Source organism: Heterocephalus glaber, unplaced genomic scaffold, assembly GCF_053883595.1.
Source record: "Heterocephalus glaber isolate CG9 unplaced genomic scaffold, H.glaber_assembly_v1.0 deba00000122, whole genome shotgun sequence".
In the NCBI taxonomy this organism is placed as follows: domain Eukaryota; kingdom Metazoa; phylum Chordata; class Mammalia; order Rodentia; family Bathyergidae; genus Heterocephalus; species Heterocephalus glaber.
The window spans coordinates 81,212,637-81,237,041 of record NW_028258138.1 but is presented as its reverse complement, the minus strand read 5'-3'; the positions used below and the strand labels follow the sequence as shown (position 1 = coordinate 81,237,041).

General features: G+C 44.1%; 1 protein-coding gene and 1 pseudogene across 10 annotated transcripts in view; both read left to right on the top strand.

Annotated features, from left to right (window-relative positions):
* The window catches only part of Unc13c (unc-13 homolog C), a 456,112-nt gene that overhangs the window by 176,692 nt on the left and 255,015 nt on the right, over nucleotides 1-24,405 (top strand). For all 9 annotated transcript variants that reach the window (XR_015453493.1, XM_087217356.1, XM_087217351.1 and 6 more), the window contains 2 exons: nucleotides 17,663-17,741; nucleotides 19,364-19,435. Coding sequence is in view for 8 of the 9 variants with exons in the window: in XM_087217356.1 (XP_087073482.1) it covers nucleotides 17,663-17,741; nucleotides 19,364-19,435 (151 nt within the window). In the remaining variant the exon portion in view is untranslated. The remainder of the gene's footprint in view (nucleotides 1-17,662; nucleotides 17,742-19,363; nucleotides 19,436-24,405) is intronic.
* LOC106009542 (ribosomal biogenesis factor pseudogene) lies at nucleotides 1,765-13,371 on the top strand (annotated as a pseudogene). The gene has a single exon (XR_015439278.1). The product of XR_015439278.1 is annotated as a ribosomal biogenesis factor pseudogene (transcript).

Below are 24,405 nucleotides of genomic sequence, written 5' to 3'. Positions count from 1 at the left end.
TGCCATGATTTTGTAGCAGATGATTATTGTGTGATTGCTGAGCATGTCATGTAGTTGCACTTGAAACTTTCAGAGGTGAGACAGGGCTCTCTGTCCCAAGACATAGGAAGGCCATTGCCATCCAACTGAAGCTGACGTACCCAGGGCAGCAACAGCACAGATGGAGAAATCAGAAAGGGAATCGGGAGTCCGAGGAACTGTGAAAAGTGAAGTTGATGCTCAAGTGTTAACATTCTCTACCTTGGCATGCTTGGACCACTGGAATCCTTATTAGACCCATCCCCAGCTTGGCAGTTTATTAAAACAGTACCCGTGCATATTTGTTTCTAAATTCAAATATTAATTTCACCCTAAGAATTCCATAATTTCCCTTAAAATAATAGCACACCCCTGAGATAGCTGGAGTCTGTTGTTATCTGTGAGCAGGGCTCTGATGCAGGGAGACTCAAGGAGCAGCGTTTTCTTCACTCCTCATCGACTGCTTTGAGTGAGCAGGTTCTGGGAGGCCTTTGGTGGCAACAGCCAGCAAAGCTAAACCTACTGGGTCCAATGTATCTCACGTCTGAACTGAAGCATGGGTTGTTTTGTGTTCTGGTCACAATGGAACTAGAAAACTAGAAATAAAACATTGCAGGGAATACTGTCTAAGAATCAAAGGAACCTGAGCTCTGAAAAATCTTGAGGCCCCCAATAGCTCTAGTCTCTGCCTTCAGGTATTGCTGGTTTCCATTAGTGATAGGAGATGCATTCCTAATAGCTTCAGGGGATTAGCTATGCAGCACACTTCAAAGAATGGTATAATTAAAAGGCATCTCAGGCTTCAGCTTTTAAGAAATGTAGTTCTCTGCTATTGGATATTTGATTGTGTTTAATGACATTTAAGCAGAGCTTATTAAGAAGCTGGTCTTTCATTTATTATGACTGATTATACTTCACAAACTATATATGTAAATTGATGCTGATATTTTCCCAAAAGAGATTACTAAGAGAATTAGCTACAAAAGAAGGGACATTCATAACACGATTTCCTGTTTACTATAAAAGTTCAAAACTTAGCACCCTAAATTGAAACTCTACCCAGCATAAATTTTAATTCATAGGAAATTGTTTTTGAATAATAGTAATAGGTGCCTAATTTTGAGAAAGCTTAGGAGAGGATTTTTTTATTTGCTTTCTGTTCTGTAATATAGGATAATGTCTGAGGTTAATCTAGAACACATATAAATTTACAGGAGGGTTAAAAGGGCTTTGGTATAGAGGATTGCAAGCCTTAGCGAACACTCTGTTGTCTACTTGATAACAATGTGTTAATGCAATGAGCCCTGGAACATACTTACTGTGATCGAGTTGTTACAAGTTAATTATGGTACCTGGCCCTGTCCCCAAACCTAACAATGAGAAAATCTTCAGCAGAGTGTTAAAGATGACATTTAGGTTTTTACTTTCTCAACTCACAATAAAAACGTAGGCCACTAGGTTATTTCTTTTGTATAAAGGATTCTCAATCATTACAGGTATAATTGCCACCCTTTTCCCAGCAGGAATGGTAAATCTTTCATATCCTCCTTATCTCTTTAAAAACTTTAAAATGACATTAACATGTCTAAAATACTGTAGAGATGAATTATAGTGTATCAGCACTTCTGAAACCACATTTCAAAGGGAGAAGTGTTTGAAAAACTAAAATGGTATTACTAAAGTGTTAGCCCCCTGGAGCTCTAAGAGGTCACATGCTATTATGGCTCAGGAGCTGACTCCACATGACCCCTCTCCCCGGAATTTCCTGGACTCTGTGTGTGCAGATGGCGTCACCTGGAGCTTGAGCAGCAGCACGCGGATATCAAAGACAATGGCCAAGAACAAATTAAGGGACAGAAGTCCAGGAATGTATTTCACATAGCCAGTCAAAAGAACCTGAAGTCCAAAAACAAAGCAAAACCAGTCACCACTAATCTTAAAATGATAAACATTGTAAATGATGAAAAAATTTGTAGAGTGAATAATGCTTTTGTAAACATTCAGAAGGAACTTGGAAATTTCTCAAAAAGACTTACTCTTGCACCACTGAAGAAAGAGCTGAATAATCAGCAGCATCATGAAGATGAACCAGTTAATGTTGATGAAGCTGCAAGATTAATGGCTCAATTGTAGTACAATGGAGATGTATCAAATTCCCCAAAAAAACTCAATAAAATAAGCATTTTATACAAAAAAAAGGTCACATGCTAGGAAGAGAGAAGTGGTTTAGGAGACTACAAAGCCTATCTTTGACAAGGGGGCCATTTATTCTTTAAAACATTACAGCCATTTGAATTGGGAATTTTACCACAGTTCATAAAGTGGGAAGGAGAGGTTGAAAAAGAAAGTGGTAAAGCCACCTCCATCAAGGAACTCATTAAGGAGTCCAGGGTTAGTTCAGCAGTCTTGCGGGCCCTCTCCCTCTCTCCTTTCCTTGCCCTCTATCCATCATGAGCAAGTGTCACACCAGTGTCCTTAAAACATCACTGTCACTCAGTTGGTCTCAGGGCTGAATTCCTACAAGATGGACCAGCAAGTTAGTCCAAGATGGGCTGAAACAGATAGAGTGAGATTGGTTGGTAAAGAGTCATTGAAGAGAATTCCAGGCATAATGCCATAAAATCCACTGCTAATCTATACCACAATCCAACACAGAAGATGAGAGAGATGGAGATGGTGAGGAAATTGGCACAGCCTGATTCCTCCTGGCATTAGAAACAGAAAGAGTGAAAGGCAGGGCTGCAGCGGTGGCTGAAGCCCTTAATATTTCTAGTGTGGTGACAATAATATGGGTATCTCGGATACTCTTAAATTCCTTGTAACTCAGTTTCCACATCTCTAGATTACAAGGATGCTGGGCTACATCACTTCTTAGCCTGCCTTATTCTATGACACAGGTTTAGCATTTGAGGCCTCTTTGTGTGAGCAGCAGTAATGCCCAAGACAGAGAAATCAAAAGGAAACATTCAGAAATGTGGAGGAAAAATCATTGGTTCTAATGTATCGGCTTGAAAGCTCTGGTATCCTTGTGGAAGTATTCAAGAACATTTCAAAGCTGTGTGTTGATATTCACTATGTTCCAGGTACTCAGCAGAGCTGCTCTTTGCTTACATATACATATTTACTATGTGAACCAGGGACAGCAAGATAGGAAAAGAAGGCAGGGTGAGAAAAGAAAACATGGTAAAAAGATGGCCAGTGTGACATTCCAGTTCACAATTGCATTACACAGCCCAGGATGAGGGAGAGGAAAGGTCTGAATATGCCATGCCCTGTTTGTTTCATTTTTCTTTTGTTTCTCAAGCATGAACACTCTACTAAGCATCATGTCATATATATTTCCCTACAACTGTGGTCTCCAAACTTGAGCCAGTTCCTTCACCTCATGCTCAACCACAGAAGTAGTGACAACTCCAAGGTGAGAGGAAGCAAGGCCATCAAGTCTCATGGAGTGATGGCAGCTTTGTCTCCAAAGAGCTCCTCAGGGTGATGACAGAGAGCTGCTGCGATTTTCAGGGAAGGGAAGCATCCTACTTTAGTGCCTCAGTGAGGAGAAACCAAGATTTAATGGAGACAGCATGGGGGAGTCTGGAGAGATTCATGATGGGAAGGAGCTTTATTCTATGAAGTGTATTTCTGTTTTAAGACCAAGCTCAGTGTTGTGGCTTGTATCTAGTTGTCCCCCCAAAGCCTCATGAGCTCATAGGTGGGGCCTTGGGAAGTGACTGGATCATAGGTGTGTGATACTGAAATAGTCCACATTGGTTTAGTGGAGTTCTGGGCATGGACGGTGGACTTTCTGGAGAGGGAAGTTCCACCCTGGGTGTGGGTGACACCAACAAGTAGGCTTGTAGTGTGGCTAGATTAAAAAAGGACAGAAAGAATGCTCACTGTTTCTTCCTGCCTCCCCTGCCATGGACTGTTTCTCCTCTGCCAGCCCCTCTGCTATGCTGCCCTGCCTTGGAGTTAGCCAACTATGAACTGAACCTCTGCACACTGTGAGCTGAAAGAAACCTTTCCTCCTTTAACTTGTGGGTATCAGGTATTTTGCCCCAGCAGTGAGAAAGTAACTAAGACACTTAGAAAAACATTGAGAAGATAAAATGTTTTTCAAAAATTCAGAACAACAGAAAAATGAACTTGATTGGGTCATCTGTAAACCTCTTGTCTGATGGAAAGCAAAATCCTCGTGAGGAGGATGGAGGTGAGGAGGAGGCAAAGAATGGGCTCAACCGAGGCAGGGCACCTTTCGGGCTGACCGAGGCTCGGCAGAGGGAAGGAGTGGGCAGCAAGGCTGAGTGACAGAGGAGCTAGCAGAGCTGAGAGCACCGCTGTGGGGCAGCCACAGCACAAGCTCCTGCTCTCTTCTCCTTTCACTCTGGGGATCACGGCCTGTGAGGTCAGTCTGCACAAGGCTCCATTAGTGACTGGCTCCTTGGTCTGGAGGATGAAGCTAATCTGTGGGGCACCCACCTACCTCTGGTCGGCCTCAGTGCTGTGCTTTTAAAAGTCCTGTGTAGGTAGTTGCTACTGATTGTATGGAGCCTACTTACTTCGTTGTCTTGGAAGGAGCGCCCAGCATGATGGGGGCAGCTACTTTTCCATTTTCCATAGCGGTAAGAGACCCTCAGGGATGTAAAGTTATTGCTGGCGTAATGTTTCCTGCCAGAAAGGCTCTCAACTTCTCCCCTTCCTCACTGGCTGACCTCTGTAGGGTGAGGCCCCTGACACTGACTCCAGGTTTCTAGCTTGCTTTTTCCAGTTATTATTTCAGAGACCAAATCCCCAAAGACTCTGGTTTGTTTACTGTCCTGTCTGTGCCAGAGTCACTTCGAGAAAGGAGGGTAAGATGTATTCTCGATTATTTTTAATCATTATGAGAGCTAAGTAGAAGATTGTATTCAAAGTTCTTGCTTTTCTTGTCTTCTCTCTTATCAGTACTTGTGAGCAATGAATAATGTTTACCTTCCCTTTGAGTTTTGAAATCTCTTGTGAGGACATTTCTTGTAAGCAAACACAATGCAGCTCTACAGAGGCTGTGACAGAGGGCTCCAAACAATTGTTCTCAGGCATTTTTGGCCCCTGTTAACCCAAAAAGTAGGAATCCCTCCTGTCAGTAAGGACATCCCCTTCTCACCCAGAGGAGCTGAGAGTACCATAGGACAGACAGAGCTGTCTCCTCCTCCCCACCTCCCGATTCCTCCCCAGGGTTCTGTGGTGTTGCAGTGAGGGGTGGCACAGGGCTGTGCTGGGGCAGGCCTCACTTCTACCACGGGGACGTGGACCAAGGGCAGGGCCAGAGAGGGAACCCAGAAGTAAAAGCAGAAAGGGCTGGTAGCCAGTGAGGCCCAGAGGACCTGCAGGGAGCTGAAGATGCTGGGACATGAAGTGGAAACCGGAAGTCAGGAGACTGGAGAGGCGACCATGCCTCACTGGAAGAGGACGGGCTTTGTCCATGTCCTATGTGTCATCCATGATACTGAATGTGAAGGTGACACATTTAGATTCATGTTGCAGAAAAACCAATGACGGCAATGCAAAGAAAATGAGCTAGCGAAAAGGCTAAGAAATTAAGTAAGATCTGGAGTAGGGCATTCATAGTGTTGGGGGGCAGATGCCAAAAACTCCATGTTTCGACAATTGTGCAGCATCCATTTTTATATATCATTGAAAAATTGAGATGCAGCTGAGTAACCAGTAGTGTCTTGAAAATATTGACAGCCAGGTGACATCTGTTGGCGCTTCACTGTCGACATACCTGCAAACTTAGTTACAGGCGTCCTTGGACAGTGTCACATTTTGATTGTTTTTATTGGTGGCATTGTCAGACAACAGCAATGTCTTAATGTTTCAACTAAAAGAAAATCTAAGGCTGATTTAAGGAAGTACAGACGTCCTGAATGCTCCCTTGGTGCCCTTGATTAGGCCAGAGCCTCCCAGACTCACAACCCGGCATACAGCTGTCTGCTTCTTGGAGTGGAAAGACAGCGAGGGTCACAGTGCTGCCTGACACCTCCTCCACCAGGCTCCCCGTGGCTGAGATCACAGGAGCTTGGAAAAAGTCCCAACACTGACAATTCGGATTTAAGAGTCACTCCAAAAAATTGGACTCCGAATAAGAAGCTTCAGGAATGCCAACTTTGTCCAAATTTTCCTATTCCTATGTAGGCAAAAATAATTAATAACTGATAGAAATTGGTGTCATGAATTAAGTCAGTTTAAGAGCACTCTAAATTCTAATTGCTATGAAGTCATAGTATCATGATTTAATTAGGGTGTTTTTTTTTTTACAATAGTACAATGCTGCATTTTACAGCAGATGGTGTCTTAGCTTTGGTGAAAGGTAGACTAAATCGTTAGGAATCGGTGAGAATTCCATGTGGTGAGTGAATCATCAGTTACACAAGCACAGATATTTATTGAGTCTTGACAATAAGAGAAAAGGGGACGCAAGAAAACACCTTGAATAACTAGTAGTCATCAGGTGAACAGTGGAGTAGGTGGTGGTCAGAAAGTTGTGTTCCATGTGTATGAAATAAATAATGTTAGGCAAAAGAAAAAGAATAGGTTCTTTTATGTTTCACATTAAATAACTAAATAAACACAATAGACTTTTTCTAAAGTCTGACAGAGAATACAGTGACAGTAAGGGACAGGGACTTGGAATGATTCACTATTAATCTTTTACAATGCTTCAATGTTCCATCATGTTACAAAAGATTCAGCATATAGCCTTTGCCAACAGTTGTCCGGGAAACATAGAACCAGAAGCAGTATGCATTAGTGTTTTAAAAACTGTATTATTCTGTTGATTTAAAAACTCTCTTGGACATAGACAGAATCTACGAATTTTCTGATTTCTAGTGCAAATTAGCTAATCTATGAATATTAGCCAATTAGCCATCAACCATCTATTTGTGAAAATATCTTTGTCCTTTATTCAGAAATATCTGATTTTTAAAAATCTGCTTCACAATTTCTTTTTCTAAACCATCTTAGCTTTTGTTTATTAATTTTTAAGTTGACACAGTAAAGTGTACATCTTTATAGTGTACGACATGAAGTTTTGCAACATATACACTTTATGGAATGACAAAATCAAGTTACTAGCATATGCATTCTGTCACATCAGTATCAGGGTTTTTGTGAGAGACTTAATGTCCACCTTGAGAGTTTTTATTTGTTTATTTTTATTTTCCATAGCCCACGTTTGTGGTATGTGACTGTGTGGGTCGTGGAGAGTCAGTCCTGCACACAGCACATCTGAATTCCTTTTATTTCCCCTTCCCACCCTCTCTCTTCCTCCCCTATGCCTCTTGGTGCCCTCCCTTTCGTGACAGATCTGTCCCCCTGTTAAGTCAGTACTGAGTTGTCCAGCAGACCTCCTGCGCCTTCCTGTCCAGCGGACGGTGCCTGTCCTCTGGCCGGTCCATCACCTCACCTCTGCCTCTGACCCAGCTCCTGGAACCACGACCTTCCCCTCAGGTCTGATGAGAGGAGCCATGTTGGGCTCCTCATCTGAAGCAGACCAGCAGTTGTCTTTCTGAACCTGAATTAATTTACCTAATGCGATCTCCTTCCTGTTCATTCACACTGTCCCAAATGGCAGCGTTTCCTTCTTTGTGGGCCTGGGCACTGTCGGATGAGCCATGGTTCCCTGTGTGTGGGCCCTGAGGGTGACCACCAGACTGGGGTGCAATGAACACAGCTGCACGTGCTGTGACAGGGATTTCTCTGTCTTTAGATGTCCACTGGGGAGTGGATCACTGGCTCAACTTGTAGGTGTACTGTTTAACTTTCGCAGGGATCCAGCAACTGTACTGTTTGGCTTTCCCCCGATGCTGTGCAGGGTCTCCACACCAGGCCATGGGGGTCCCCCTGCCATTCTGCTGTCCAGCCGGGTGGGTGGTGTCCACTGTGAGTGTCTCATGATCTCACACATCGCTCTCCCGGCACCATATCGGGGTTCTTGTCCGATATGCACTTGTATTCAGCATGTTGTCCATTCTGTTTTGAATCAAAATAATAACCTTTACTTCAATTAGCAAAATGAGCTTCAATATCTGCCTACAGATCACGTTTCTTAAAAATCATATCCGATATGTCCCTTAGAGAATGTGTTTTGTGTTTGTTTGGTAACAAGGTGATTAGAAGGATCTGAGTCAAAATAATCAGATTTTATTGAATTCAGTAAATTAATTTTAATGTTACTATGAAAAGAACAAAGAAGCAGAAAAAGAAAACCTACCAAAAATCTTAAAATTATCTTGCTGGGGGGTGTAAAATTTAAAAGCCTCACCACAAGAAATGATGAATGAATGAGTGAACGGAGATGTTAATGAGCTTGAGTTAATCATTCACATGGTACACATGGCCAGAACATCACATTTACCCCATAAAAACACACTATGACTTGCCAGTCGAAGCTAATATCAATGTCCAAAATCATGTCAAGGTTGGTTGTTGAATTAGGACGCCTTGCTACCTTCTCTATAGAATGACGTCCACTTTTTCTGTTTTATGTGACCCCTGATCCTTGGGTCTTCCTGCCATGATTTCCTGCCTTGGCCACTGTGATCCTGGTCACCTGTAGGGGGCGCCAGGGTCCTGGGGGGTGGGGCTGGGGTTGTTTCCATGGTGACGCAGCCTGGGGCTTCTGACTAGAAGACAGAACCCTCTCAAGATCATGAGAAACCAGCAGATGACAGTAGCTCCCGGGTCGGCTGGGACAGACCCTCCCTTCCCTCCCCCTCCGGAGACCACTTTGCCCTGAAGAGCAAGGGGTGGCAGTGAGGTCACCCTGTGGTGGAAACCAAGCTCTTCACACTCGGCTGTGTGACCCAGGCCAGGAGAAGCTGCTTCACTGCCTTTTCATGGACTGTGAAGTGGATTCATTGCCAGCCCCTGGTCATAGGTATGGGATGCCCAGAGGGGATCATCCAATCACATAGGCAGCGGGCCACACACCATAAGCCGCAGGGCACGGGTTCAAATCCTGCCACAGCCTCTTCTAGGCTGTTCCTTTTGGATGACCTTAAAGTGTTCTGTCTCCACTTCCTCATGTGTAAAATGAAGGAAACAGCTGAACTTATAGCTCACTGGATTTTTAGAGCAAGCAGAGCTCAGTATTAACCGGGAGTGTCATCTCCGCAGTCTGCCTCGCACCACATCAGTATTTGCTCTGTGGCTCATCCTCAGCTGTCATCAGACCCATCTTAGTCCATCGAGCTGCAGCAAAAGGGACCTAAATCAAACATCCTCCGGGGATACTCTCGGAGTCCTGGTCTGTGTGGCCTGTTTGGTGGCCACCTCTGAGCTCTCACCCTGAGCCTTACGGTTCCTTCTGGGTTTGGCTATTGTGCGTGAACCTGACCTCTTGCCTCGAAAGCCGGTGATTTGTTTCCTGATATCTCCAGGCTTCACCACTTTTAATTCAGGCTTCCCACACCCCTCAGGATCGGGAAGCCTGTCAACATGCATTATGGGCCCATGTTTGCATTTGTTTGGAGCTTCACAGTATTTATGGGGTGCTTCTGCATTCAGGAGATGAGGCTTGTGGACAGACTGCCCTGGTGTGCACACAAAGCTCTTCTGCTGGGTGGACAGGCTCACAAAAATATTTCTAGAAACACTTTACAGTAGCAATGCAAGTGGACCGGGAGTATCTGAGCCTCTCTGTGAGGCTGGTATTTTTACTGTGTTGCAATTTTCCAAATTACAAAATTTAAGTGAAATTTCAGTGGAATCTTGGGTTTTTGTCCTGCAGCTGGGCCCCCAGATCATCATGCTGAGAACTGGCCTGGGTCTGGGCTGCCTCTGTCTGGGGGAGACACACGTGGGGAGGAGCGTTGGGCCCGAAGCGGAGCACACACGTGTGCCTGACCCCCACACCTGCAGCAGAGAGGCAGGCACAGGGCTCGGTGCACGTTGAGAATCTGAACCAAGTTCCACGAGAAGGAGGGAAACATAAAGGAAATAATTATTATTGCTGGGAAGAAAATATCTGTATTTCTATAACCCTTTGCAGTTTATAAAGTCACTTTCTTTTTTTTTCTTTTTCTTTTTCTTAAATTCTTTTATTGGTACATTTTAGGAATACAACACATTTACATTTCTCAGTGGGAACTTGTACCTTTACATGATGCATCTTGGTTCTTATTTTTCCCCTTTCCTAGCCCTCCCTTCACCCCCTCCACCTTTCCCTATTTACAAAGACTTTGTTTCCATTTTTTCCATTTCTCATCATTTTTCCTTTCCCCTGCCCCTCCCACTACCCTACCCCTTAGGACCTTTTCTTCCTATTTTGCATTATCGATTATTCATTCTAATCATTGGTAGATTTTAGGTATACAATATAATGACATTCATCATTGGAAATTTGCACCGTTACATGATGTCTCTTGGTTCTTATTTTTTCCCCATTCCGCTGCCCTCCCTTCAACCCCTCCATTCCTCCCTATTTACAAAGACTTTGTTTCCATTTTTCCATTTTCTCATATTAATTCCATTCCCTTCTCTCCTTTCCCCTAGCCCTCCCACTTCTCCTTCCCCTTTGCCCCTTTTCTTCCTATTTCACATTACCTATTATACATTTTAGTCTTTATTACACTTTCAGTTTCTCACACTAGAAAAACTATTGGGTATTTACACGTGTGTCCTATTTATTTCACTTAAGAGTATCGCCTCAATGTGCATCCATTTAGCAACAAATGTCTCTAATTTCTCATTTTTAGGGCTGAGTAGTACTCCATTTTATTTTTTAAAAACACATTTTCTTTATCCAGTCTCCAGTTGATGGGTATTTGGGCTGTTTCCAAGTTTTAGCTATCACAAACTGTGCTGCTATGAACATGGGCACACATATATCACTGTGGTATGATTTTTTTAATTCTTTGGGGGAAGATACTGAGCAGGGGAATAGCTGGGTCAAATGGGACTTCCAGTCCTAGTTCTTTGAGGTATCTCCATACTGATTTCCACAGTGGTTGCGCCAGTCTGCACTCCCACCAGCAGTGGAGCAGGGTTCTTCTTTCCCCACATCCCCACCAGCATTTGTTATTGGTTGATTTCATGATAGCAGCCATTCTTTCTGGAGCAAGGTGGAATCTCAGCATTGTTTTCATTTGCATCTCTCGAATGACCAGTGATGTTGAACATTTTTTCATGTATTTATTTGCTATTTCTACTTCTTTGTCTGAGAAATATCTGTTCATTTCAGATGCCCATTTTTGAATTGGGTCTTTCAATTTGGGAGGTCTGATCATTTTAAGTTCTTTATAGATTCGAGATAGTAAACCTTTTTTTTTTTTTTTTCTGGTACTGGGGATTGAACTCAGGACCTTGCACTTGCGAGGCACGTGCCAGAACCACTGAGCTAAATCCCTGGCCCTGTGATAGTAGACCTTTGCTGAAAAGCAGGTGAAGATTTTTTCCCGCATTGTGGGTTGTCCCTTCACACTGTTGGTGGTTTCTCTTGCTGTGCAGAAGCTTTTTAATAAGAAGAGATCCCACTTGTTGATTGTTTGTGCTAGTTCACGGGCAACTGAGGTTTTGTTCATAAAATCCTTTCCTACACCGATGTCTTCAAGGGTTCTACCTAACCTCTGTTCCAACTGGTTCAGAGTTTCTATTTTAATATTTAGATCTTTAATCCATTTCAATTTTAGTTTACTGCATGGTGAGAGATATAGGGCTAGTTTTAATCTTTGGCAAGTTAAAACCCAATTTTTCCATCACCATTTATTAAAGAGGCTATCTTTCCTCAAGTGAGGGTGTTTGGCTCCTTTATCAAAGAGGAGATGGCTGAGTGTGTCTGGCATTTTTTCTGCATCTTCTAATCTGTTCCACTGGTCCTCAGGTCTGTTTCTTTGCCAGTACCATGCTGTTTTTATCACAGTAGCTTTGTAGTATAGTTTCAAATTGAGGATTGTGATACCCCCTGCCATGTCTCTGTTACCTAGAATTGCTTTTGCTATTCTGGGTCTCTTGTTCCAAATGAATTTTTGTATTGTTTTCTCAAGGTCCATGAACTATGTTGCTGGGATCTCAATTGGAATTGTATTGAATCTATGTAGCAGTTTTGGAAGTATGGCCATTTTCACTATATTAATCCTTCCTACTCAGGACCAGGGAATGGCTGTCCATTTTCTGATATCATCTTCAATCTCTCTTTTCAGAGTGCTGTAGTTTTCAGAGAAGAGGTCTTTGATTTCTTTCCTTAGGTTGATTCCTAGGTATTTCAGGTTTTTGGATGCTATTGTGAAAGGAATTATTTGCCCTATTTCTCTCTCAGTGAGCCTGTCATTCGTGTAGAGGAAAGCTATTGATTTTTGTGTGTTGACCTTGTAACCAGCTACTTGACTGAATTTGGTTATTAAGTCTAGAAGACTTTTAGTGGAGTTCTTGGGGTCTTCTCTATCATGTCATCTGCAAATAATAATAATTTGACTTCTTCATTTCTTATCTTTATTTCTTTTATTTCTTTCTCTTGTCTAATTGCTGTCGCTAATGTTTCCAAAACTATATTGAACAAGAGTGGTGATAGTGGACATCCTTGTCTTGTTCCTGATTTTAGTGTGAAGGATTTCAGTTTTTGACCATTTAGTATGACATTGGCTGTCAGTTTTTCATAGATGGCTTTTATCAGTTTGAGATAGAGACCATCTATTCCAATTTTTTGTAGGGTTTTTTTTATCATAAATGCATGTTGGATTTTGTCAAATGCTTTTTCTGTGTCTATGGAGATAATCATATGGTTTTTGTCTTTGGCTCTATTGATATAGTGTATTACATTAATTGATTTTCATATATTGAACCATCCCTGCATCCCTGGAATGAATCCCACTTGATCAGGGTATATGATCTTCTTGATGATCTTCTGCATTCTGTTTGCCAGTATCTTATTAAGGATTTTTGCATCTATGTTCATTAGTGAGATTGGCCTATAGTTCTCCTTTTCAGTTGGTTCTTTCTCTGTTTGGGGATCAAGGTGATGCTTGCTTCCAGGAATGAATTTGGGAGTATTGCTTCCCATTCAATTTCATTGAAGAGTTTAAACAGTAGTGGCAGTTGTTCCTCTCTAAACGTCTTGTAGATTTCATCATTGAAGCCGTCAGGGCCTGGGCTTTTCTTAGTTGATAAGTTTTTTATTACGTTTTCAATTTCATTGGTTGATATTAGGTTGTTTAGAATTTTTAGGTCCTCTTCGTTCAACTTTGGTAATTCATATGTATCTAGGGATCTGTCCATTTCTTCTGTGTTGTCCATCTTATTGGCGTATAGGTTCTGAAAGTAGGTATTGATGATCCTCTGGATTTCTGCTGGGTCTGTTGTAATTTCACCCTTTTCATTCCTAATTGCATGGATTTGGGCCTTTTCTTTCCTTTTTCTCATAAGGTTGGCTAAGGGTTTGTCAATTTTGTTGATTCTTTCAAAGAACCAATTCTTGGCTTCATTGATTTTTTGTATTGTTCTCTTAGTCTCCATTGCATTGATTTCTCCTCTGATCTTTATAATTTCCTCCCTTGTATGAGCTTTGGGGTTGTCCTGCTCTTCTTTTTCTAGAAGCTTGAGGTTCAGCATCAGGTTGTTTAATTGGGCTCGTTCTGTTTTCCTAATATGTGTATTCACTGCTATGAATTTCCCTCGTAAGACTGCTTTCATTGTGTCCCACAGATTCCAATATGTTGTATTGTCATTGTCATTTAATTGAAGGAACTGTCTGATTTCTTCTTTAATTTCCTCTGTGACTCACTGGTTATTCAGAAGTGTGTTGTTCAATTTCCATGTGTTTATGAAATTTTTTGAGTTTCTTTTGCTATGGATCTCCAATTTCATCGCACTATGGTCTGATAATATACAGGGGATAACTTCAATTCCTTTGCACTTACTTAAACATGTTCTCTGTGTGAGTATGTGGTCTACTTTGGAGAATGACCCATGTGCAGCTGAGAAGAATGTGTATTCTGATTTTGTGGGGTGAAAGACTCTGTAAACATCTGTTAAGTTCATTTGTTCAAGAGTTCGATTGAGTTCTAGTATTTCATTACTTATTTTTTGTCTAGTTGATCTATTTATTTGTGGCAGTGGGGTGTTGAGGTCTCCCACTACAATTGTATTAGTGCATATAAATGTCCGTTAGTATTTGTTTTTTATATTTGGGTGCACTAGTGTTTGGTGCATAGATATTTTTGATTGTCATCTCTTCCTCTTGGATTGTTCCTTTTACAAGGATGTAGTGTCCTTCTTTGTCTCTCTTAATCAGTGTTGATTTGAAATCTACTTGATCTGCCAAGAGGATAGCTACTCCTGCTTTTTTTCGGGTTCCTGTCGCATGCAGTATTGTTTTCCACCCTTTAACTTTCAGTCTATGAGTTTCCTTTTGAATGAAGTGTGTTTCTTGTATGCAGCATATTGTTGGATTTTGCTTCTTGACCCATTCTGCCAGTCTATTTCTTTTGATTGGTGAATTTAGACTGTTAACGTTGATGGTTATAACTGAAACTTATTGACTTGTCATTGCCATGACTTTTTCTTTTTGTTAGGTTCTCCCCCTTCACATTTAATTTCTTGTCATGCCAGATGGGTTCATTCTGCCTTGCTTCCTGGGGTTGTGATCCTCAATGTCTGTTCCTAGGATATTGTGTCAAATTCTTTGGAGTGCTGGTTTGGTATTCACGAAGTCCCTAAGGTGCTCTTTATCATGAAAGTATCTTATTTCTCCATCCATTTTGAAAGATAGTTTTGCAGGGTATATCAATCTGTGTTGGAGGCTGTTTTCTTTTAGGGCTTGGAATATGTCACTCCAAGCTCTTCTTGCCTTGATGGTTTGTGTTGAGAAGTCTGCTGTGATTCTGATGGGCTTTTCTTTGTATGTGATTTGTTTCTTTTTTCTAACTGTAGAACTTTGTCCTTCTGTTGAGTTTCTGGAATCTTAACATTTATATGCCTATGTGTAGATTTTTTTTTACCAAGGCTAGCTAGAGCCCTATATGCCTCACTTATCTGTATGTCAAGTTCTTTTCCCCTGACTGGGAAGTTTTCTGCCATTACTTTTGTGAAGAGTTTTTTTTATGTCATCTCCACTCTCTCCTGTTTCTTCTTTGACTCCAATCAGTTTTATGTTATTCTTCTTTGCATCGTTTAGCAGCTGCTGGATTGATTTCTCATGTTCCCTTATAATTTTGAAGGAATTTTTCTTTTCCTAGTCATTAATTGCAATCTTATCTTCTATATCTGAAATTCTGTCCTCACATTGGCTCATTCTGCTGTGTAGACTTTCAGTGGAGTTTTTCTTTCCTGGAAATCTATTTGCATCTGTTTTATGGATTCCATTTGTTTCCTATGTTGGGATTCCATCATGTTCCTGAGCTCCTCTCTAGATTTATTAATCATGTCTTGCACTGGGAGCACAATCTCTCCTGTTATCTGAGAAATTATTGCTGATTTCATTTTTTCCAGATTCCCTTTTGTTGCCAGTTCAGTGGGTCCAGGTGGTTGAGTATCAGTGTTCCATCTCATTTCCCTTTGGGGTTGCTCTAGGTGATCTGGAAGTCTGGTTTTGAGACTTATTTACATGTCTTCTCATTTCAACTTGGGGGAGTATGGGGTGCTGTTGGCGCCTATGCAGCTCACCTTCTCTGAGCTGGGAGAGGTGGGACAGGGGCCAGGAGGGACAGGAGGGATGGTGGCACAAAAGCCCCTTCCTCTGGGCTGGGAGCGGCGGGAGGGATGGTGGCCAGGAAACCCCTTCGTCTGGACCAGGAGCACTGGGACCTAAAGTCACTTTCTTGATTGTTGCAGTTGAATGAGTTTCTTTACATAGCTGTGAAATTGTGTTATTTAGAAGTCGAAACATTTTGCAGTGCTGACAGCTGGTGAGTGTGATCAGTGTGCTGTAATAGGAGAATATTTACCAACCTGCCCTTTACTCCACTGTCCTTGTTCCCAGACGGAGGGAGTGAGGCCCTCCCGGAAGCACGGCAACCCTAAGACCAAGCAGACACACTGGGCAGAGCGCTCTGCAGAGCTGTCCCCTGGCGTCACCCTGACTGGTGCGCTGAGCCGGGTGTGTGGAGCGCTCAGGACGGGGTGGGGTCACTTGGGGACCTGTGTGCCCACGTGGACAGAGCTCCGGGCAGAGGTGACCGCTCCCCCCCCACATACCCTGCAGTTCCTAGGGTGCAGGAGAGCACCTCAAGTCCTCGCCACAGTCAGGAGGATAGTCACTGAGAGGCAGGGGGCGCTCCCCAGTTGATGGAACTTTCCACAGTGTGAGTGCAGATTAGAACCCTATGGTGTGCCCCATAAATGTGCACAGTTACCATTTGTCAGCTAAAAAGAAATAATAACGGGAAAGTTGAAGACACTGAGCCACTATGAAAGAGAAGAACATGCTGCCAGTGGTTTCCTTCTTGTGACCCAAACTCCCCAGCTCTGATTCCTAGCCGTTGTTTAGGGGTGCTTGGCATCACTCTGGCAGTGACGGAAGGTATATTAAGATCTTTTTGAGCCAGGGTCTTACTAGGTGGCACAGGCTGGCCTCCAGCTCCTGGGCCTGAATGACCCTCCTGTCTCAGCCTCCCAGGTGGCTGCATGGACAGGTGCACAGCCCCACGTCCAGCTCACTCACCCACATCTTTATCGTACAGTGACGGGCGGGTCTTGAGCATCCCCTGCCCCACCACACCGCTCCTTTTGCTCCTTTTCTTCTTTCTCTCATTCCTTTCTGCTCCTCAGTCCCTAGTTTTCTTGTCCTTTGAGCTAAACTGAGGGTTGCTGCTCCTCAAAGTGCATGACTGAGAAGAACCCCTCCCTGTCGGCCTCCAGTACAGGGCTAAAGTCCTCACCTGCATCGCGTATTTGCTCCTCATTTCCAGACCTTTCATACGGCCTCATTGCTATTCATTCATCACCATTTACCTGTATTACCATTCTGCGTTTATGATCATTTGCGTGAGTCATATGATGAATTTAGTGTTTGCCCCAATTATCAAGCTAGTGTTTGATGCCAAAAGCAAAGGTTGGGGTTAAGAAAATCCAGCGAGACACAATGTTGCCATAGTATTCAGGTACGTTGTTGTCATCACAAAACCATGTCACTGAATCCCATCAGAGAACAGTGTTCCAAGCCTGTGCACTTATCTGTGGGGTAGACCCAGGTACATGGCATCTTTCATTTGGGGGAATCGCTGTTTACATTTGCCCACGGCTCCTGGAGATGCCACCTCAGATGAATCTGTGAAGATGCAGCACACACGCAAGTGTTACTTTCATAAAGAGGCAGCTACTTTCCATGGCAGACAGACCAAACTTGTACCAAGAATGCTGTGGCTCGGCTTCCCGCAGGACCCACACACTTCCAGCCACCTAACCAGTCTGCATCTCCTTTGCTTGGGCCTGAATACAAATGGCCCCTCCATCCGAGCTATGTCCTGGAGTTTGGGCCTGCACCGGGCAGCAGGCAGAGGCCTGGGACTGCCCTCTCACTGGACAGAGTCCTGCAGTCTTGAGGCTTCACTACCTTATGAAGTAGTTGAGAATCATGCTGTGCATTTAGTCTCCGAAAACTGTTACACGATGGACAGTGGAGTCTTCCTTCCGTGCAGTCCTCTTACCCTGCCTCACTGCTTTCTTTCCCTTTCAGGACCAAGTGGGGTCTGTACGGCATCGACAGCATGCCTGACCTCCGCAGGAAGAAGACTCTGCCTATTGTTCGGGATGTGGTAAGTCACCCCTGGTTGGTGCTTTTGGACTGCATGTATTGACTTTCTCTTTATTAAAACATAATGTACTTCTCATTAGCTACCTAGCCTATAAATATTTCATTGAGTAAAATAGACGAGGCCAGATTCTGCCAAGTGTTACATTTATTATATCTTTAAAATGTATTTGATGGAAGGAATTCCTCTCACCCTCTGGCCACTGTTGACATTAGGTTAAATTACTGAGTCAAAGGAATCATGGCCCGCCCACCAAGCCCCTGAGCTGGGCCGTGGTGAGCTGCATGTGCTGAATGACTATGTGTAGAATTTGCAAAGTCTAGGGCTTGATTTGAAATTCCTCCCCCAGATGGAGAAGACTGGAGTACTCTGAAAGAAGCTGAAAATATTAATTGGTCCTTTATGTATTAAGGCTGAGTCTAGCCAAATTAATAAGTTCTGTTTTCTAAGAGAACCATAGTGCACAAGTCATTAAAATTTTATTAGTCTTCGGTATGATTTTAAATAACTCATTCTCCTACAATCAAATATACTGGGAATCACAGAGAAATGCTAAGCATCAATAATGGGGTGGTGGTCTATGTTCAGTTGTTAAGAAAAGAAAACCCATCCACAGAGAAATACTATTTTTACCATTCAAAATATATCACATTTTTTCCTATGGATATATAGGATTCTTAATGGTTTATTATGTAAAAAATGTATCCTCTCCAAAGAAATGTAACTTTCTCTTTTAGCAACAATGTGCTTAAATTTTATACCAGGAATTTTAATTTTGCTATAAAAATCGTCACCTGAGTGCAGCACCATGGTTGTAAAGCAAGGCTTTGGCTGGGAAGTCCTTGTACCGGAAAGCATGGTGATTCAGTGCAGTTGGCTTGGATTCCTCTAAGTACAGTGCACCTTACTTTGAAGTGTCAGACTAATTTAACGTTGTTCTACTCTGCTACCTCCATTGTTTAATGATTTAAACTTTGTTTCCTTTCATTTCCGATCTTCAGGCCATGGTAAGTGCTTTGCAATTTTATTTGCTACTATTTGCTGACCTTCCCAAACATTCTTTCGTGACTTATGAGCTAAAAGGGAACAAGATGGGGACATAAAAAGACAGACACATGCAGGAATAGAAGTCTGGGCTTTGCGATAATTTACATCTATTTCCATTCTGAAGAACTACATTGTGTCTACAATAGCGCAAGCTCAGACTGAGCGAGAACACAGTGCTTTACAGGTGGTGGTCTGAGATGAGGGCTGTCTTGGGTAAACCCAGGAAGAAAGAATTGACCCAACAGGAGCCGGGTGGGCATGGCTTGCTGACCTGGAAAACTGTAGAGCATCATCTGTGTGCATGGCTTCGTAACCCTGGGAGAAGCGACCGAGAGCAGACAGGAAATGGGGGTGCCGCTGTGATTTCCCTTTGCTCCTCATGGGGTCACCGGTCTCGCTTTCCCATTCGGAGCTTCTCAGCTCATGTTTTCTGAGGCTATGTCTGGGGCGAACCAGGGCCCTGTCCACTAGTGCGGGTGGGCACACGGGAGCTGCCACTCCTACCCCGGGCTTCTGCCGGGCAGCGTGGACGTTATAACCTCCCGCCTGCTAATGCATGGAGAGTCTCTTTGTCGCAGACCCTGGCTGCTCGGAAGTCCGGCGTCTCCCTGGCGATGGTGATCAGGACGTCGCTGAACAACGAGGAGCTGGTAGGTGTGGGCGGCCACTGACCCTGTGCCGAGGCCCTGGGTGGCCCCTCTGTTCACATTTACGCCACTGTTTCAGGAGCAGCTGGAGCTCTGGACACCTGAGCGAGACAGGCTTTTCTGGGGCCTCGCCTCGCTCTCACACAGCGCCCTCCCCGCTCCTCCTGACAGATGCTCCCCTGTCCGAGCATCTGTCACCGTCTCCCCTGGAAAGCCCTTGGAAGGGTCTCTGTGTAAAGATCAGGGCCCGGGCGAGAAGCTTCCCCAGGGCTCCTCGCGGGCTGTGGACAGCGCTTATCGGAGACCTCCGAGGTGTGGTGGGGAGCAGCGACCCCCCGTCCAGGCCCCGTCCTGGCCAGGCCTGCCTTTCCTGTCTGTCAGCACGACAGGGAGTGGACAGTACGGAGGCCAGTGGGACGGGAATGGGCCTGGGCTTCCCACTTGGCGGAGCCCAAGGCACAGTAAACAGCCATGGAGGCTCTGCTTCCGTTTTCATCACAATTAATTTGCGTATCTTGCATAAGCCGTTCCCGACCATGACCCCTCCAGGCAGCTCTGCCTCTTGGGGTCCTTCTGGTTCTCTTACTACTGCTGCTTAGTGCTGGCCGGGCACAAGGTAGATGCCCTGTAAATTCTCCTTAGATGGAAGGTGAGCACGTTTGAGTAGACGACAAAGCCGGCTGCAGATATCCAGGTCAGTGATGAGCTTTCGAGGCACAGTTACCAGCCCCAGGCCAGGCAGCGCTGACTTAATTGGCTTCAGGCACAGCCCAGGTCCAGTATTTGAGGATGCAGGGCTTGTGCGCTGAGTGCCACTCCCCTGCACCCGCACCAGGGGTGGAACGAGGTGATTTGTCCTCCTCCTCCTCCTACCTTTTCCAATACGAGCAACCTTCTCATTGTCACAGACTGAAAGGTGTGCTGGTATCGCACCTCTTGTTTCCCTGTTGCATCCACGTATTTACACCTTCATCTCCCACTCGCTTCATCCCGTCCCTGCCCTCTTCCTTCCAAAAGTCCACTTTTCCTCATTCTTTCCACCCCCGAGACCCCACCCGGTGTGTGTGACCTGCACAGGCAGGAGGCAGGCGGAGACACCTTCCTGTCCAGGGACGAGTTCACTTGCCTACCCAGGCTGCAGCTAACATTTGCTGGCCCCCTGTTAGAGCTGAGAGGTGGTGTGTGTCTTGGGAATGGTTTGGATAGCAGGGGGAGAGTAGGGACACCGCAGGGGTGTGAGAAAGCTGTGGAGGCAGTCGCCACAGTGAAAAGACTAGATAAACTCCTTTCTTCCTTCTGAAGTTTTAAAATACACTATCGGGTTTGAACTGTGACTATCCATTCCTGCACAAAGTGCATGGGTGAGCAGGAGAAATTATAAAAGTTCAGCTCCATTTTCTGAGCCCCCAAACCGGGACCACTCTGCCCTTCGTGTAAATTAGCTACTGATCAATGCTCGGTCACCTAAAGCAGGCTGCACTGCTCAGTTTCAGACTTCTCCCGGGACTGGATGGAGGAAAACAGTCCGTTAGCTCCTCTCTGCTTCACAAAGTCCATTTCCCCAGCCATGTCTCACAGAGCAAATGAAATATGACTTCGGCATGCCAGGCCTTTAAATGTCACTCTTGACAAGCTGTCGCGTCCAGCCATTACGCAAACAAGCTGTCGCATCCAGCCGTTACACGGGTAACTAACACAGATGCCTGGGCGGGATAGCATGACCACATGGCTCTGCTGAGGGCTGCTGGCCTGGCCATGTGGGAGATGCCCGGGGTGGCCCTTGGCGTGTTAATTGGGCATCTTTGCCAAGAGCGGAAGGCTCCAGCGTACCATGTCGGGTGTCAGCCGTGCTGCTGAGGGACACCACCCTCCCTGTCCCTGCACAGGGGTGTGGGGTTCCAGTTTCATCCCACAGGCCTTGTCTGGCTCATGAGCATGGCCACGGCCCCCAGCTCGGTCTCCCCAACTTGACGTTCACCTCGTCCGCTCCACATCTGCCAGTGAGACCCAAGGCACGCTGGGAAACTCTCTGGGCCTTGATTTGCACTCATGTTTACTAATGACATTCCATCTAGGTTCCTAAGTAAAAACAGCCGACAATGTACCCTTGAAGGACCTTAGCCTGAGTGTTAAACTAGCTTCATATGCGCTGGAGTCTGCCTCTCCTGAGCTGCTCTGGAGTGTTTGGTATTCATACTGTGCTGGACCTCTCAGGCCTCCAAAGTGGCTCTGAAACCAGTTGATGCCTATTTTGAGGGTGGCTCTTTGTCCTCTGAATCACCTTATTTAATATGGTGATGGTGACCTTGTTATTTAAACATTTGCTCTGGAGTCAGTTTTGTTCGTTTATATTTGTTCCAGGAAGTTTTGTTTGTTTTGTTTTGGTTTTTGCAGTGCTCGGTATGAAATCCAAAGCTTCCTGCATTCCAGGCAGTCACCTCACCACTTAGCTGTACTCTCCATCCCTTTATGTAGACTTCCAAATTTAACACGGTCTCTGCCCATTGCTCTCCCGTTGCTGGGACAAAATTCCAACCATGCACAGCTTGGAGAAGGGGCCTAAGGCAGAAACGGCCTGGCACATGGGCCTGGGGGAGGGAAGCCACTGACCCATGGCATCCAGGAAGGGGAGAGAGAAAGAGAAGCCAAACCATACCCAGAGCTAGAACACCTCCCACCACATCGCGCCCCCAGGGACCAACCCCAAGCAGGTCTCCCCTTCCGGCCTTACTCAGCTTGTCGCTGGATAAACCCACTCATGAGTACAGTACCCCATGGCCCAGTCACCTTCCAAACACATGAGAATTTGGGGACATTTTAGATATAAACCATAGTGCCATCAAATATTGTGATTCATTAAAACTTGCACTATTTTCATCCTATGGTTTGTGTCTTCTCTCCCTTCTGTACAGTTATTACTGCAAGACACTCTTGTGTTGGCTTTGTGGGCTCCAGGCTGTTTCTGGGTTTTCTCTTTCAGAACAGAATGTGCCGTCTTAACGGGAGACAGCGACCACCTCTCCTTCCTCCCTTACAGTAGTACTCCAGCCCCTCCTCCTGCTTTTCCATTACAAAAATTCTGTCTCTTCCCCCAGAGGTAAAAGTTAGTCTTTCCATATTGAAACGGCCAGTTTCCCCCAGTGTAGGAAGTCACAGTTTGGGGGCTTATTACAAGAATCATGGTACTGTGCTATCTCCATTATTTACAAGAATCATGGTACCATGTCGTCTCCATTATTTATATGCACATTTCCATCAGCAGGTGACATGCATAGTCCACAAAAAGTATGTTCCATGTCTTAACAGACAGCAAAGCCCATCCATCATCTACTTTACCACTGTTCTGCCCTCTGTGTCACTCTGTAAGTTACTTAGGAAAATGAACATTAGCATTTGTTATGAAACAGTACAACTGAATCCAAATTATGTGCAGTCTTTCAGTGAGATGCATATGACTTTTAGTTTTCGCTTGTTCTTCCTGCTACAAAACCCTTCCCTGAGCAGTTTCAGCTTCTAGAGTGTCACTACTCTCCAGAAGTGTGATTCTTCTGATGAGTAAATCAGCACCAAAGTCGCGTCTGTCTTTAAACTCTGAAACTTATTCTTGCACTGTCTTCATGTTTTAAATAGATTTCAAAAGTCACATTGTACCCAGTGTTTTCTCTGTAAATCTGATGCTTTTGTCCAGAAATAGTAAAGCATATACCCACAGGACAGTAAATGTATTTCTTTCCTAAAAAGTCTGCATCAACTACATGAAATAGCGTCAAAGCAAACATCGTATTTTGCTCAAAACTATCAGAAAGTGATTTTTTGTACTATAGAAGGTAAAGGATTTATATAATTCCACAAGGAAAACCCATGGGGCATGAGAAAATAGAACTTCATTACTTTGGTCATTGGTTAGCACAGTAATATGGAAAAAGAGAAATAACCAGGTAAATCAAGGCAGCAGATTTTACTGCTGCTGTAATTAACAGTGGGTGGATTAGAATATTGATGGTCACAAAACACTGGTTACTGCTTTTGGCAGGAAGCCAGATGCTTTATTTTTTGGCCCACTTTAGTTTCCTCAGTTAGTTACAAACAGAAAGGAAAATGTGTTTCCTCTGGTGCCCTAATTGTTCAGAAAGTTATATACCATGTGACTACCTTCTTCACTTCGCAGAGCAGAAATTCTTATCACATATTTGTCTCCTTTTGAAATCTGTAGCTTGCACCTGGCTCAGAAAGGGAAACTTTCCTTACTCACTTTTGGACAATTTAAAACAGTATCTACACACATTACAAAGTGCCTTCTTCCTTGGAATTAGTAAAACAATGTAAAAGTGATGCTGTTGTTGATTTTTCTAATTGCAAAAGTTTTACATCTTGTTCAGGCATAGAAAAAAATACCAGGAAGTCATGCGCCTGACTTTGAAATGATAAATTGTATTATGTCTTATTTTAGTGCCTGTTGGATGAATTGTTTCTTCGGGGAGGATGTGCTTTATTATAATCAGAAAATGCACATCTTTTAGAAAATAATTTGTTGCAGAAAACTTGAAAAGTTTAAAATTATTTAAAATATTTAAATAGCAAGCCACTCATACGGCCAAATCCCTCAGGGCTCCCCAGGGTCATGGAGTTTTGCTGATTCTGGGGTCCACCTGTAGCAGCAAAGTGCCAGCCAGTATATACAGCTCCAGTGTCTACAGCTCAATGCCGGTAGTCCGGGAGAATGGAAGACACACCCAGAAGTTTTGGAGGCAAAGTGTGCAGCTTAATTCCTAACGCCAGCGCATCAGTCTGGGATTTCTCCACAAAAAGACTGACCCGGCAACTCAGCCAGAGCTGGGTTGTTATACAGATAGGGAAGGGGCGGGGTTACAAATTTCAATCCTTCATTTACCTATAGGCCCAGCAACTTTATTGGTTACAGAATTTCACATACAGCAGGTTCACTGGCTAACACAGTGCACTGAGTTTCACCT